Source organism: Ailuropoda melanoleuca, chromosome 9, assembly GCF_002007445.2.
Source record: "Ailuropoda melanoleuca isolate Jingjing chromosome 9, ASM200744v2, whole genome shotgun sequence".
Classification (NCBI taxonomy): Eukaryota; Metazoa; Chordata; class Mammalia; order Carnivora; family Ursidae; genus Ailuropoda; species Ailuropoda melanoleuca.
In genome coordinates this window covers 19,404,060-19,420,651 of record NC_048226.1, presented here as the reverse complement: position 1 = coordinate 19,420,651, position 16,592 = coordinate 19,404,060, and the positions used below count along the sequence as shown (strand labels likewise).

General features: G+C 41.8%; 1 protein-coding gene across 2 annotated transcripts in view; it reads left to right on the top strand.

Moving 5' to 3' along the window:
• The first annotated feature begins 6,487 nt into the window (after positions 1-6,487).
• The window catches only part of TARS3 (threonyl-tRNA synthetase 3), a 69,801-nt gene continuing 59,696 nt past the window's right edge, over positions 6,488-16,592 (top strand). For both annotated transcript variants that reach the window (XM_034667957.1, XM_034667958.1), the window contains exons 1-4: positions 6,488-6,935; positions 7,919-7,981; positions 8,641-8,837; positions 15,350-15,473. In XM_034667957.1, coding sequence (XP_034523848.1) covers positions 6,618-6,935; positions 7,919-7,981; positions 8,641-8,837; positions 15,350-15,473 — 702 coding nt within the window. In that variant the 5' untranslated portion in view covers positions 6,488-6,617. The remainder of the gene's footprint in view (positions 6,936-7,918; positions 7,982-8,640; positions 8,838-15,349; positions 15,474-16,592) is intronic.

Sequence of the window (16,592 nt, the reverse complement as noted above, 5' to 3'; positions counted from 1 at the left end):
GAAACGGCAAACTCAACTGATAAATGCTGTGTGTGTTCTCACTGCTCCGCCAAGTGGCTGTTGACCATCTCTTTCCCTCTCCCCGGGCCTCCCTGTGCCATGAGACACAAAGATATTGAAATTAGGCCACTAAATAATTTTAATTATTAACTCTAAGTGTTCAAGTGACAGAAAGTGTTCATTGAAGCAGCAAACTTGATCGTTGTCTTATTTTAAGAAATCGCCAGAGCCACCCCAACCTTCAGCCGCCACCATCCTGATTGACCAGCAGCCATCAGTGTCAAGGCAAGACCCTCCATCAGCAAAAAGATGATGACTCATTGAGAGGTCTGAGGATGGTTAGCATTTTTCAGAAATAAAGTATTTTTAAATTAAGGTGTGTACCTTGTTTTTAGTAGACATAATGTTATTGCATACTTAATAGGCTACAGTATTGTGTAAACATAAGTGTTACATGTGCCAAGAAACCAAAAAATTTGACTCGCTTTACTGGAATATTCTCTCTATTGGAGCAGCCTGGAACTGATTCTGCAATATCTCTGAGATATGCCTGTATTTCTTGCTGCCTTATTTCTAATATTTTCTCCCTATTGCTCTTACCACAAATGGGATTCTCCTATTCATTGTACCTTCTGACTGGATATTGCCTATGTGTGTAAATATTATTGATTTTTGCACATTAGGTTTATGCTTTTTTTTTTATATAGAGAAAGAGAAAGAGCCTGCCAACAGGGAGTGGGTGTAGGAGGACAGAGAGAGAGAGGATCTTAAGCAGTCTCGTGCCTGATGCAAGGTTCGATCTCACAACCCTGAGGTCATGATGTGAGCTGAAATCAGGAGTCTGGCGCTTAACTGACTGAGTCATCCAAGCATCCAGTTTTATACCCTTTTATCTGGATAAATTCTTTTCTAATTTGTGTTGGTTTTATCATTGATTTTTTAGAATTTTCAAGGTATACTACCATGTCATCTTGAATAGAGATAATTTATTTTCTCTCTCCCTTATTCTTCTATTGTTTTCTTAGCCAGATTTCATTTACTTGTACCTCCACGGCAACATTAAAGGATAGTGGAGTGAATGGGTACCTGTGTCTGATTTGTGACTTTGGGGCAAATCCCCACTTAATAGAGACGTTAAGTAAAACCGTGGTTTTATGATTGGAGTATATATATTCATGTTAAAAAAAATACACTCATTTCTGCTTTTTTCACAAGCTTTTGTTAGGAATGGGCGCTGCATTCTGTCAAAAGCCTTTCTAGCATCTATAGAGTAATGATATGGTTTTTCTTTTTAGGCTAATATGATGAATGATATTAATATATTTTCCAATATCAAATCATTGGCATATTCCTGGCCTAAACCCCACTTGATGTCATTGATGATGACATACTGCTTTCTTTATATAGTGTGGAACCCTGTTCATTTTCATTAACATTGTGTTTAAGATTTTTGCATCAGCATGCATAAGTGATGTTGATTAATTTTCTTTTTTAGTGCTATCTTTATCAGGTTTAGGTGTCAATGTTAAACTTGTTTCATAAAAAAAAACCAGTTTAAATGTTTTTCTTTATTTTCCATGCTTTTGCACAATTTATTAGCACTGAGACTCTCTGATCTTTAATGGTTTGATTGAATTCCCCCCAAAATCATCTGGGCCTGATGCCTCTTGTGGGGTAGTTCTTTGATACAACTTTACTTCTTCTATGGAAACTGATATGTCTAAGGTTTCCATATCTGCTGGGGTAAACTTTATTTGCTTAAGAAATTATCCATTTCCTTTTGTTTTGCAAGTTTATTTGTACAAGTATAGAAAGTAATGTCATAATCTATTAAATTCCTTATGTATCAATAGCTATTTTCTCTGTATCCTTTGTTATCTGGCATACTCATGCTTTTTTCCCCTTTTTTGTCTGAAAGTGGGTGGCTTGTCCATTTTGTTTATTTTTCAGGGTCGGGATTTTGCTTTACTAATCTGAATGAAAGGTTTTCTGTTCTCTATCTCATGAATTTCTTCTTTTTTCTTTATTATTTCATGTATTTCTTGCCTTCCTTTATTTTGTCGTCATTTTTTTAGGTTTTGAATTGAGAATTTAATTTATTTCCTTTCTTTTTTTTTTAAGGTTTATTTATTTATTTGAGAGAGAGAACACGCAGGCAGAGGGGCAGAGGGAGAGGGAGAGAGAGTCTTAAGCAAACTCCACTCTGTGTGTGGACAGCCGGACTTGGGGCTCAATCTCAGGACCCGGAGATCACAACCTGAACCAAAACCTCAAGTCAGTGGTTAATGGACTGTGCCACCCATGTGCCCCTTCATTGTTTTGTTTTTATTGACACAGATATTAGGATTATGAATTTTTCTTTCATCACTGCTTTAAATGTATCCCATAGAATCTTATGTGTATTTTCATTATTATTTTAAAGAACTTCTATGATTTCTTTGCTTTTCTTCTTTCACTGAAGAGTTGTTTAATAGAGATCATTTAAGGGCACCTGGGTGGCTCAGTCGTTAAGCGTCTGCCTTCGGCTCAGGTCATGATCCCAGCGTCCTGGAATCGAGCCCTGCATCAGGCTCCCTGCTCCGCTGGGAGCCTGCTTCTCCCTCTCCGACTCCCCCTGCTTGTGTTCCCTCTCTCGCTGGCTGTCTCTCTATGTCAGATAAATAAATAAAATCTGTAAAAAAAAAATAGAGATTTAATTTCCATGTGGAAGGGCTTTTTAAAAAGTTGTTTCATTTCTAATTTCCAATTTTATTGCATTGGGATCCAAGAATGTTGCATGTATATTTCTAGTTTATTGAAGCTACTGAGATTTTCTTTAGCTTCTGGTACATGATTAATTTTTGTGAAGAATCTGTGTGTGCTTAAGTAGTTTTTGATATATATGTTAACCTTTTTATTATATTTTGGGGAGTCTTTTACACTCTGACATTTGTGTGTGTATACTCAACCTGTCTTGAATAGAGTAATGTGTAAAATTTTTCTATTATTAGTGTGTTTGATCTCCTTCTTCTTGCATTTCCTCAAGTTTATATTTTATATAGGTGAGTGCTGTGTAGTTTGGGTCATAGATATTTATAATTACTATATTGTCATTTCAGAATGTGACATTTTTTACATTATAAAGTATCCTTTGTCTCACTTAACGTTTTTTGGCTTGCTTCTTTAGTATAAATATGTTCCAAATATTGCATGGGGCATACTTACACCCCCAATTACTTATTATCTATCTGAAATTCAAATTTAACTGTGCATCGTATATTTTATCTGCAATGCTAAATACAGACAAGTCCTAGAAATAAGGATCACTGTCAGTACCCAGACTGTGCAAACTAAATATGAATTCCCACTAAAAGCAACTAAATATGACACTTTGGAGACATGACAGATCCCATGTGTACAGATGAGTCTAGAATATTTTATCTTACCAGAAAGCAAGGCAGCAATGGAATGTCTCAGGAGTCAACTTGAAGAGGCTTCTACTCCGCAAGAGTGCAGACATCTATAAATCAGGTTTAATGTTTTTTTTCCTTTGTGAACTGGTGATACAGAGTTTCCCATGAGGCCATGGAACTGTGGTCATGTGGGTGATTGTGCAACTAACTTGTGCCTTTAGAATCTGTTTGAGCCTGACCTTATGCATACCTCTTTATTTGATTATGGAGTGCTACTATACATGCCTAAACTTAGGGCTTGGTGGGTCAGACAACAGGCAGTTCATGATGGACAACTTAGGTAGCTTGGTAACTTGATGGCCCGTGATTAAGAGATCAGTCTCCACTGTGGTCCAGAAGCAAACCAGAAGCTGCTTCTCAGAAATAAAAAATGACATCTTTTTCCCCCAGTCCTAAAGAACTATGCTGTGATTCCCTTATAAGTTCTGTCAAAGGTTACGTATACTACTCTTACCTATAACGGACACTGCAAGCACCATCAAATCTGTTGAATCATTGTGGCCCATGGGTAAAAGTAGCTTGCACAGCAGCTTGACCTATCTAGAACCTTCTGCTCTCACTCCTACTCAAAACTACAGTCTTTTGAGTTACACAGTAATTGGGTCAGAGTAACATACGTGCTCAAATGAGGTATATGTTGTCTCCAAAATCCAAAGAGGACCCCTAGGCATTGTGTCTCTTAGTGAGACAAGTCAAGATTCAGCAACTTTTCTTTCACTCTGAAAAGGACATCTATAGATGTCCTGACGTACTGGGTCCCTAAAAATTTCACTGAATGGCAGTCTCCTGCAATTTTTAATTTTGGGATTTATTTCCTTCCGTATATCTTTGACATGCCTTCTCAAGGTGACTATAGTATAGTTGACCCTTGAACAACACAGGCTTGAAATGCATGGGTCCACTTATATGTGATTTTTTTTTTATAAATACAATAGAGTACCGAAAGTGTATTTTCTCTTCCTTGTGATTTTCTTAATAACATTCTTTTTTCTAGCTTACTTTATTGTAAGAATATAGCACATAATACATATAACATACAGAATACATGTTAATTGACTTTACATTATTGGTAAGACTTCTGGTCAACCTCAAGTCTTCTGTTATTCATAGTTAAGTTTTGGGGGAGTCAAATGTTATATGCAGATTTTGGACTGCACAGGGCATAGGTGTCCCTGACCCCTGCATTGTTTAAAGGTCAGCTATTTCCTGCTCACCAGGTAGAATCAGCAGGATATTATCCACAATAGGACATTGGCATGACGTCTTTGAAATGGAGCAGCAGTCAAAGTCCTCGTGGACTAGATTATGACATAAAGCTAGAGGGTCCTAGGGTGAAAAATGAAAGTATTCCTTATCTTGGCAACTTAATGAAAACTGCTTATATGGCCTTTAACTAATAGGTATAAAGTAAATGGATTAGCCAGATCAATAGCTGTATATAAGGTGCCAGAGATTATGCTGATTTACTCCACCAGTGAGCAGCTGGAAGAGCAGCTGCTACTAGAGTCACCATCTAATTAAATTTATGACAATCCACTGTAATTCTTCATCCATTTGCCTTCCCCACAGGCCAAGTACAGGAGAGGTAAATGGAGGTGTGGTGGGAATCACCATGCTGCATCTTTCAAGTCGTTGAGGGTGACAGTAATCTCTGCAATTCCTCCAGGACTATGGTATTGCTTTCAGTTTGCTATTTTCCATGGTTGAGAAGGTTCTAGTGGCTTCCATGTGGTTTTTCCTACCAGTAGCTTTAAGTCCATGGGTCAGGGAACCACTATGGACATTCTGCCAGTTGCTCAGTATGTCTGTTCAAACCCTGCTTTCTGAACCTGGGGAAATAACCAAATTAACTTGATGAGCTCACCATCTGTTTGTGATTCCAGTTAGCTTACTCCAATTAGCTGCCCCCCTCAGGATCTGGAATGCGGACCTGCTCCCAGGGTGGCATTCATTTGCCTCTCCACCTTTCTAATAGCTGCCAACCTTTATTTTCCAGAGCAATTGCTCTCTGTGTTAACTTCATCAGTTCAAAGAAGCTCTCCCATTTTGGAATTCTGATGGCATTTATTACCTCTTTCTCATCGTATGACGTGTTCAATTAAATTTTACCAATGTTGGAAGGCACCATAGTATTAAGCACATAGACACTGGCATCAGATTATCTGGGTTTGAATCTCAGCTCTGTCATACCGTGGCTATGTGACCTTGGTTAAGTCACTTAGCCTGTGCTTTAGTTTATCCATTAATTTACTGGACATACTAATAGTATTTTTTGCTATAAGTACTGGAGGAGTTAGTATTTATAAAGAGCATAGAACAGCGTTTGCCGGATTCTAAGCCCTAAGAATGTATTCCTGTTACAGGAAGGTTCATGCTCACAGTTACGTGGTACATAGAGCATTTGCCCGTCAGCTTTAAATTTTCTTAGAGATCTTCTGTGCTCCTTGACCCAGCAGCCTCTGCATTTGGTCAGCTTTGGCATGAAAGCCAAAGATGGTGGACTCTCAATAGTCACTTTTCAGAACTTAGTTGCAAGTTGGAAGGATGGTGACTGCTAGAATTCGCGAGAGGAAAGAGAGCAACGCTGGGAAGAAAGATGTTAACCTTCCCAAGATTTTGGACAACCCGCGTTTCAACCAACTCATGGTGATATTCATGGCTAGCCCTGAAGGCACCGTCAGCCTCTTCAGGCCCCACGCCTCTCTCCACGCCCCGACAACCGCGCTCGAGGGTACCCAGCCGCCGCACCAGAGCAGCGGGCCCAGCCCTAGCCCCACCCCTGCAGTCGCCCCTCCTCCCCTGTCCCCGCCTCCATTCGCCCCGCCTACTGGCTCCGCCCACCCCTCGCCCCATTTCTGCAGTATGCCCGGCTATGCCCCTCTCTGTTGCCCCGCCTCTCCTCGTCGCCCCGCCTCCCCCGCGGCTTATGGTCCCAGCCGGCAGTGAGCCCCGCCTCTCCCCGTCACTCCACCTCCCGGCCTGCTCCGATGTTCCCGCCCTGCCGTGAGCCCCGCCCCTCCTCCCGTCTCCCCGCCTCTCCGCGACGCCCCGCCTCCCCGCGGTTTCTACAGCCCGGCCGCTGTCCCCGTCTCCCGGCCGCCGCCACTGTCTCCACCGCAGCGGCTGCCACCTGAGTGGCGTCGGTGGCTTGGGGAGCTGGCCGCCATGGCGGCCGAGGCCCTGGCGGCCGAGGCTGTGGCTTCGCGCCTGCAGCGGCAGGAGGAGGACATCCGCTGGCTGTGGGCGGAGGTCCAGCGCCTGAGGGACGAGCAGCTGAACGCGCCCGGCCGCGGCCAGGCGGAGGGGCCGTGCTTGACGCGGGAGGTGGCGCAGCTCCGGGCCGAGAACCGCGATCTGCGCCACCGCCTCTACCGCCTGCGGCTGTGCCTCGCCGAGGAGTTGAGCCAGCAGGCGAAGCTGGAGGGCACGGCGCGGGCGGCGGTGGCGCCGGAGGAGGCCGGGCGCGCTGCTGCCTGCGCGCAGGTAGCGGGGCTGCGGGGTCGCTGCGGGGAACGCGGGCGGGTGCCGCCTAGAGCGCCGGGCGGGCGGCGCCGCGGGCCTGCGACGGCGCACGGGTGGCGATGGTCCCGCCGGAAACCGGTGCGGCCGCGACGCGCTGCAGGGCCGAGCCTCGCGGAGCGCTGCTCTGTGCACCTGCTACGGCCTGGGGAACCAGTGAGGGGCCTGGACACCCTTTGGAGCCTTGTATATCCAGCAGTCGCTGGACTGACTCAATGGTGTCACTTCTCAGTTCTTCCAGTAAATTGCCACGGATTTTCTTCAGTAGCAGAAATAGCATTTTCCTTTGTTTGAAAAAAAATGCCGGAGGGTTTAAAACTCACTATTCTTTCCTTAGCAGGAATATGAACAGGTACGTAGGTAAACTCATGCACTCAGCCTAAAGAATGGCTGGTTCTGAGCTATTTACGACAGGTGGCTTTTGCTTTTTTGTTGTTCACTTGTTGAGATCTGTATATTTAGCGTTATTATTTAATAGAGTGTTTTAATATTTTGGTCCATTGAAGGACAAATTATCTTCGTGTAACATAATACATTTTCTGAAGTTCTAAATGCTTTCTCAGACTGTGGGATGTTCTTCAGTTCTTTACCAAGGGTAACTGTGGTGCACTAGCAACATCTTCCTAAAACAGTGCATTTAAAGTGCGGCGGCAGCAACACATCCATTTTCCAGCAACATTATGTTTAAAGTTTAGGGGAAGAAACTTTAGAGAGCAAAATATTTTAAATGTATTTAGCAAGAGTATGTAAAAATGTATAGACAGGAAGGATGGAGCCCCAGAAAATGACTTGCCCATCTTGAGTTGTAGGTGGTGGTCAGGGAAGCCCAGCCTCCAACCTGGGACACTTGCTGACTGCTGGCATGTCCTTCTCCTCTGCACGTTTCAGATGTGTTCCTCTTCCTTGTCATTGGTATGAGCTATTTATAACTTACCTTTATTTCTCAGCCTCCTTTGAGTCAGACCCAAGAAAAGAACACTAAAAAGGAGGAAAGCGGGCCTGAGAGCAAGGTAAGTTGTTGCTATGGAAATAATGTAAAATACTCCCTTGTAATTTAAATATGGTGATACAGTTAATTGCCCAGATTTTTAATTAAAACATAATTAAAAATTAAATTATGACACTAGTAGTATATTCAAAACCTTGCCAGCCTTAACTACCAGATGTCTTAACTTTGAGCTGAGCTAGCCACACAGCTATCTTTAAGTGCTTCTTCATCTATTTAAGTTTAGGTACCATAACTTTTCTTTTGTGTTAAGGAAATTAGCTACCATAGAAATCATGAAAACAAACCAGAGTAGGTTTTGAGCATAAACACTTGGCAGGAGCAAAGGAGGAAAACGTGGCCTCAGAGGGATCAGTCTGGTTGAGATCAGACAAACAGGAAAGACAGCCAGAGAACAAAGTAGGGTGGTATATAGGTAGGTGCTGAATTGTGGAACTGTGCATACATGAGCATTAAGCATGTGGTGAAGGGAGATGTGGTAGTTAGAAGAGGTGGGCTTTGAGCCAGACCCTGAGACTTAAGAAGGTGGTGGGAAGTGACTTGGAGGAGAGTTGGAAATAACCCCGGGGGTTTTGGGGGACGGGGTGAGGCTTACTGCAGGTTGAATGGGTAGAAAAAAGTGGGCTGCGTATGTTAACCTTCTTGTATTCTAATGACTTTCAGGTGACAAATCAACCAGATTTTGTGAAGGAAAGATTGAAGCTGTTTGAAGTATTGAAGAAAGATCATCAACACTTATTTGCCGTTACTGACAAAAAGGGGAATACAAGCAATGTGATCACAGTGAGAGTGGCTGATGGGAAAACAGTGGAAGGGGAAGTCTGGAAAACAACACCTTATCAAGTGGCCGCTGAAATTAGGTAAATCATAGTTTGGAGAAGATATTCATTATTCAGTATCGTGCCAGAGCTTGGTGACAGCGTGTTCCTCAGGGACCACGAGAATATTTTTTTTCTTACGTGAATAAAATAAATGTCATTAATTTTTTCCCTCTGGCTTCGAAAGAGGGCATTTAAATAAGTAATTGAATGCCAGAATAAAATCTCTTCCTCTCTAAAATGTCCACATTTTAAAGTTTTAAGAAAAATACACAGTAGAGAAAAATGTATAATCATTGACAGGTCACGTTACATCGACTTTGTTCATCAAGATATTTCCACGAGATTTTACAGATCTTTTGTTGGACTTAACTCTAAGTCTAGTCATCATCCCACCAGTAAATAACTGTAGGTGGTTCTTTGAACCACGTTGGGCAGATCCCTGACAGTTTCCAAGCCTGTTTCTTTTTATCTCTGTGGAATAGTAATGCTTTTCCCATTTACCTAATGAGGTTGTAAAAATTAAGTGAAATACTGCATATGAAAAATACTCTGAAAACAAAAGTGCCTTTAGAAATGTACAAAATGACTTATTATAGATTGAAGGTATATGTGTTAGAGCTATTATCAACCCTGGAATAAGTACTTTGACTTTCCTAGAAATTAGATACATTAGTGAAGTTGACCAGTGTTAATTCCCGGTATTAAATATAATTCTATGGAAGCTATAGCTCAAAACTGCCTTTCACTATTTAAAAAGCAAGCTTTTTCAACAATTGAGATCTTTAGATTTCCTTGGAAGACTATGATTAAAATTATATATATTTTTTCCATCTCATCATATCTTATACTCTAATGGCCTCTCCCAGCCTGTTCCCCTGTTTTCCAGGAGAGATGATTAGGTGTGCTGGGGGGAAAAATGGGCTTTGAGGCAAAAATAAGTATATGTTTCTCCATGGCGAGTCAGTTTGCATGTTGGCATATTAGAGACTGAGAAGTTCTGCATTGAAGAAACCTGTTTGAACTTGGGAAGCAAAATTATTTGATTATAGGACAGGTTCTTCATTGTACCCTTAATAATCTACATTTCCAGAGGGTACCAGCTTACAAACCCTGTAGTCAAATTTCATGATAGAAGGATTGCGGGAGTGTCTAAAAAGTAAAGTTAGCCAAAACCAAAAGATGAACAAAGCTGGTATATCAGGCAAACCTGGTAAGAAGAAAGCAGTGATCATAATATTACTTTGAGACACCAGAATTCAGGGCCAAAATAATCAAATGGGCGGCTTATTTCAAAAATAGACAAACAGTATAATCTACAATGACTATTTGTCCCAGACCTTTAGGAGTGAAATAATGTAGCATCAGATCAGAAATATAAAATTGTAGACACTCAGGAGTGGTTTAACTGTCTTTGGACAGGTTTTGGACAGATCATATAAGTAAACATTAGGGTTATATGTGCCTGAATAATCACACTGTGAGGGGGACTTATTGGCTGCTCACCAGTCTTTGTGGTCTACAGACCGAGATCGCTCAGCACACATGATTGTGTTTTTGGGTCCTCAGAACCCGAATTACATGCAGAAATATACAGTTCACATATTCTGTGAGTAAAATGAAATCCCTTATGAACTCAGTACATATTAAATGATAGCAAGACAAAACAAAATAAAACTTGAAAGTTAAAAAAACAAACCTCTTCAAAATAAGGTAAAAGGAAATAAAAACCACAGAATTTTTAGAAAATACTTTAATGAGAATATATATATCAGAAATCTGTGGAATAGAGCCGAAGTACTGCTCAGAAACAGATTTGTAGTGTCAAAGGCTTTTCTAATAAGAAAGAAGAAGAAGAAAGAGACTAAGAATTCAACTCAGGCAGTTAGAAAAAGGAGGGAGCTCTAAGGTGAATTAGAGAGGAGCACCTGGGTGGCTCGGTTGGTTGGGTGTCAGGCTTTTGATCTCAGCTCAGGTCTTGATCTCAGGGTTGTGAGTGGGGCTCTATGTTGGGCTCCTACTTAAAAAAAAAAAAGTGAATTAGAGAATAGTATTAACTGGAAAACTATCTGAATAAGTAAGTGTTCAGTAAGGTGGCTGGATAGAAAATAAATGAGAAATTAATAGCTTTATTAAATTATACTGCCTGTTCTCTTAGATAACTGAGAGTTGATTGCATAGATGATTATTCCTGGTCTGGGGGAGTCTAAGCATAACATGTAACATGGAAATCATTAAGGAAAAGATGGACAAATTCAAACAGCACATAAAATAAAACACTTAAGAAAAATGGCTGTGTGTAAAAATGACACATAAAATGGGAAATGACAGATGTGAAAAAAGTGTACCATAAAAAACAAAAGATTGCTCTCTAAGTGTTTTTCAGATTAATAAGAAAAAGATGAAAACTTCAAAAGAGGAAGAGATCATCTTGGAAGTGTAAACAAAAATTATTATGTGTTCTCGATTTGTCCAAGGTTTATGAATAGCAGTTAATATTGATACAGTCTTGGGGAAGTGGCCCTGCTGGAGGATAGATAAATAGGCCCATCTGTTTCAAACTTTTAAAGCCTTCAAAACATGCAAACCCGAACTGTTGGACCCAGTAATTCTATACATAGCCATGTATCCTAAGAAAATACTGCTGTAGAGGGGCGCCTGGGTGGCTCAGTCGGCTTCAGTGTCTGCCTTCGGCTCAGGTCATGATCCCGGGGTCCTGCGTTTGAGCCCCAAGTCAGGTTCCCTGTGCGGTGGGCAGCCCGCTCCTCCTCACCCTGTGCCACGTCCCCTGCTTGCGCACACGCTCTCCCTCTGTCAAATCAATAAATAACATCTTTAAAAAACGAAAAGAAAAGAAAGTATCCCTGTAGAAAAACAGAGCAAAGAACAGTTCATAGTAGCTCATGAAAGATTGTTTGCAGAGTGTGGTCCCCAAACCAACAGCATAAGAATTACCTGAGAACTTAGAAGAGCGAATTCTTGGGCCCTGCTCCACGCCTCTTGAATTAATGAGTCTCTGTGTTGGTGTGCCCCTCCAGGAGTTTCTGATGCAAGTCCAAGTCTGAGAACCACTGAGTTAGGCTAAACTGCTGTCGCAAGAGACGCCCCCCCCCACCGCCAAGAACCGTGGCTTGAATAAGGTAGACCTCACAGTCTCTCAGATGACAGTCCAGAGGTGGCCAGTCCAGGCTGGTGGACATCCCTGGTCCACGCAGTCATTTATGGGCCTGGCTTCCTTCTGCCTTGTTGATCTGCCATCCCCTAGGTCACGGTTTGTCCATATTTAGGGGTGGAAGCTGAGTTCATGGGCTCATAGACTCGCTTGCAGGCAGGGAGAAGACAGCTGAGGCACAATGATGCTTTGAGGGGCACACCCCACAATGGCACACTCCAATTTCCTCTTACAACCTATTAGCTCACCTTTAGTCACCTGGCCACACCTAGCAGTCAGAGAGAGTGGAAATGTCGTTCCTGCTGGTCAGCCACGTGTCCAGCTAAAGCATTCTCCCTGTGGAAGAGAGAAAGCATGGTTTAGGGGACAACGTCTGCCACAGTGTGCCCCTGTGACATCCAGAAATCTGTGAGATCCCTTTTTCATCATCCCGCACACTTGGTCCCTCCCTAGATGAGACAGCTCTAGGTCCCATTAGCTGAAAGCGTGGGATTTCCAAGTGATGTGCAGAACACCCCGTTAGGCTGGCCCATTATGCTCTAGTAACAAGCTGATAGACAGGGCTGCCCACCCCACATGTATGTACAGTGCTGTAATACACATGAGGCTATCACAGTTGAAGTGTATTTGGAAGAAAGAGGAAGGAGCAATAGGGCATCCAGTAGCGTAGAGAAGCCATCAGATCCTGCTGGCAGTGATCGGGAGGCCCGCAGCCTGGCAGTGCATAGTGCTTGGGTCATCCTGTCTGGCTGCCCTTTGTTTTCTGGTCCACAGTCCCCTGGAGGCCCTGATCTTGCTCTTTGTGAGTTCCTAGTTGTCCATCCTCCTCATTAGCCACATCTGAAGTACAGGTTGTCCCGGAGTTTGTTCTGGAGGTTGTACAGTTGGCAGCACCCAGTTCCTGCTGGTGCACACCTGGGGGTTCAGAGCTCCTTTAAAGGATCACACAGTCACAGGTGTTTGTCAGCTGGGCTTGTCCTTTGGCAGTACCCTTCACTCCAGCATAGGAGGCTTCTGGGCTGTTTGCTTCTAATCAGTTCCAAGTCTAGACAGAGACTTCTCACCCCTTTTCCCCCTGCCTTTTGTGCGTGGCTCCTTCCTCTGTCCCACAGTTCAATGGCCTGAGATCATATGAAACAACAGGCTGTGGGAGGGCAGCACCCTTACTCCGATCCCTGCAGAGGGCCTGGCCCCTATTGTCAGTCTTGATGTGTGGCCTTCGAGAAGGGCCGTCCCTCGTGCCATTTGGGACAAAAGACTGTTTCTCCCATCTGGCACAGCCTCACATTTCTGGACTCTTAGTCAGTTTGGATTACAGGCCACAGGCAGAGCCTCTATTGGCAAAGTCCTATCCCTTCCATCTCTGCCTGCAAACCAGATAATTCCCACCCGGGCTGAGCTCGGTCTGGTGGTATTTTGCAAAAGCTGCAGTAGCTGTCCAGCGTTTACCGACATTCTGCCTTTTTATGCCTGTTTCCTTGTGTGGCGCAGGCATTGTAAGCACATTAGTTTGCCTTCAGGCTTTATCAAATATGTTATCAACTATTTAATCAAATATCTATCAATATTTGATACTTATCAAATACCAAATGATGCCACGACAAAGGCTGTTGGCTTTCCACATCTCGCTGCCCATTTGCTAAGCCAGTGCCACGTGTTTTGGTTTTGTTACTCACCTCCAGGTCCTTACTTTTGTGTATTAATTAAGATACAGGCTAAGCTGCTGCAACAGAGAGACCACAAAAATACAGTGGCGTAAATATGATCAAAGTCTATCTCCTGTAGCAGTGTGGACGTGTGGGGGGCCGGCTTGGCAGGGCAGCACTCTTCTCCATAAGTCATCTGGAGACCTGAATTCCATCTGTTTGGCTGTGGGACCATCTGTGTGTATGTCCAGTGTTGCGCTTGTCTGCGTGGTCCAGGGGAACAGCACGCCTGTGCTGTGGTGTGCAGAGGGCGGGGAGGGCATGGAGAAGGGCTCTCCGTTGTCTTCAGGCTGGGATGCGGAAGTGCTGCAGGCCACTTCTGCTTGTATCCATTGCTTCCAAACTTAGTGACACGGCCACATCTGGCTGCAAGGAAGGCTGCAAACTCCTGTACAAGAAGGAAAGAATGGATTTGAAGAACCCTTAACAGTCTACAAAGCTAGTAAAGATGAAAATAAAATTCCACTTCATTAATAACAGTAACTAGCATTTATTAAGAAGTTTTTATTGTGAGTATGCTCTATTTAATCCTTAGAATCAGTGAATGAGGAAGGTCCTATAAATCCCCATTTTACAGATGAGAAAGCCGAGGCTTAGAGTACGATGTTCAGTGTTCAAACCCAGGTTGGTCTGATACCAGAGCAGGTACTCTTAACCACAGCACTGTACCACTACTCAAGTTACTCACAGAAATGCAAGTTAAAACATAATATTGGGAAGAGGACGTGGTTTCATAGTACCCGACGTTATGAGGGGAACGAGAAAGGGTACCCTTGCACCTTTCTTGGTCAGACAATTTGGCAGTATATTCCAACAGAGGCCATTAAAGCACATTTCCCTTGACCCAGCAGTTTTACTTCATGAAGTTTTCCAGAGAAAATGGTTGGGAGCTAAGATGTATGTTCAAGAACGTTCACTTCAGTGTTGTTTGTCACTGCCAAAACAAAACAAAGCAAAAACCCCCACAAAGAAATAACCAAAATACCCAGCCACAGAGGGTTCAGTAAGCAAGTCTTGCTTCTGCTGCAACTAAGTACTAGTGTGTTTTTCAAGTCTGTCTGTTGTCAGGGAAAATGTGTGACTTACTAAGTTTAAAAACTACATTACCAAGTAACATACAGAATGGTACTATTACTAGATTTTTATATTGGTATATATATTTATCAAAAAATGTGGAAGGACATACAAAAAATGTTAACAGCAATTTCTGGGTGGTGGGATTGAGGGTGGTTTTTTTTTTTCTTTGCTTTTCTGTGTTTTCCAGGTTTTTAATATGTTATTTTTGTCAGTAATTTTCAAACAACAATGAATGTGTGTGGGGGGGTGTGAGAGAGAGAAGGAGAGGTGAATACAGAAATAAATAGAAAGACATACTAAAATGTTAGGAATAGTTATTTCAGGTTGGTAAATTTAGATATGATTTTTGTTTTATTCTTTGTGTTTTCTGTTTTCCAAGTGTTGTTGTTGTGTTGTTTTTTTTTTTTACAGTGGATGTATACTACTTTTGTATTTAAAATAAATGTTACAAAATTTAAAAAAATCTGTTTTATTAGTTTACATTTGTACTTTCTATTTACTTAAAAAAAAAAACCCTGGAAATTATTCTAATCTTTTGTTTTAATGAATCATTGTAGCATGTGATAAGGTTAACTCCTAAGTGACTTTTCTCTTCTTAGTCCAGAACGGGCTGAAAGCACAGTTGTAGCCAAAGTAAATGGTGAATTATGGGACTTGGACCGTCCACTGGAAGGGGATTCCACTCTAGAGCTGCTTACGTTTGATAATGAGGAAGCTCAAGCTGTAAGTATTTAAAAGCCAATCAATGAAACTTTGGGTATTTATGTCGTAAACAATATTATGTATGAAGACACATAATAAAGTCAAGAATAATGAGTTCTGTAACCTTATAAGATTTTAAATTTTATTGGTGTTTGGCAAGTATTTAATGAGTTTCTATGGAATGAATGTGTATAAATATATACCAGCTTTTAAAGAAGCCCCTATTTATCATTTTTTTAAAAATAATTGCTTCCTTAAGCTATAATGCTTTATTATAATAATCAATGTATATTCCAAATGAATTTTTAATAGATTCTTAAAAATGGATCTACTTTGTAATATAATAAGTGTAGGGGAATTGGAAAACATTAAAACTCAGATAGTTTAAATAGTTATTAATGTAATATTCTATAAAATACCAGATTTTCATGTAGGTCTGTGATATGCATCGTTACCTTAACTTTGCAGTTTCCCTTCATGCAGCCTAAAACCTAACCTGTGATTAGCTTAGGTTACATTAATCTTGAAACTTATGCTAAATTTCTTGATTTATTAACCCAAACTTATAAGAAGCATATTATAATTACTTTTCTGTTTAAAATATGTGAGGTATAACAATTCAATAGCTAAATAATACAATATTAATAAAATCACACTTAAAATTGATTCAGGAAGAGCAATTTTTAGAAGAAATACATAGCATATATGTGTTATTTAGTTTTTCTCATGAGTTGTTAACAGCTGCCACTAACTTCATCCCAGATGTCATCCCTAGACTTTATAGTTTTATAAATTCCTTCAGTCAACTGACCCGCACCTGAGGCCCTGGAGGCTTGTATCAGACACTATTGGGCTGCAGTGGACAAGGCATGGAGACTCCCACTTCCAAGAGTTTCAAGAGTTTGCATGCAGTGGGAGGAGGTAGTAAACAAGAAAACAAACACCTAGAGGTTTCAGAGAGTGTCAGTTTCTGGACAAAGTCAAATAGGGGCTGGAACAAAGAGCCGCCATGATAACTGGTGGGGCAATTAGTTTTGATTCTCAACTAAGGGCCCAGATCTTGCCTGAAAGCCTTGCACTTTCCCACACTGGCTGGCTCTTCGTTCCCCTGCAGGTGTCGCTCCTGAGACTCTTTTTACA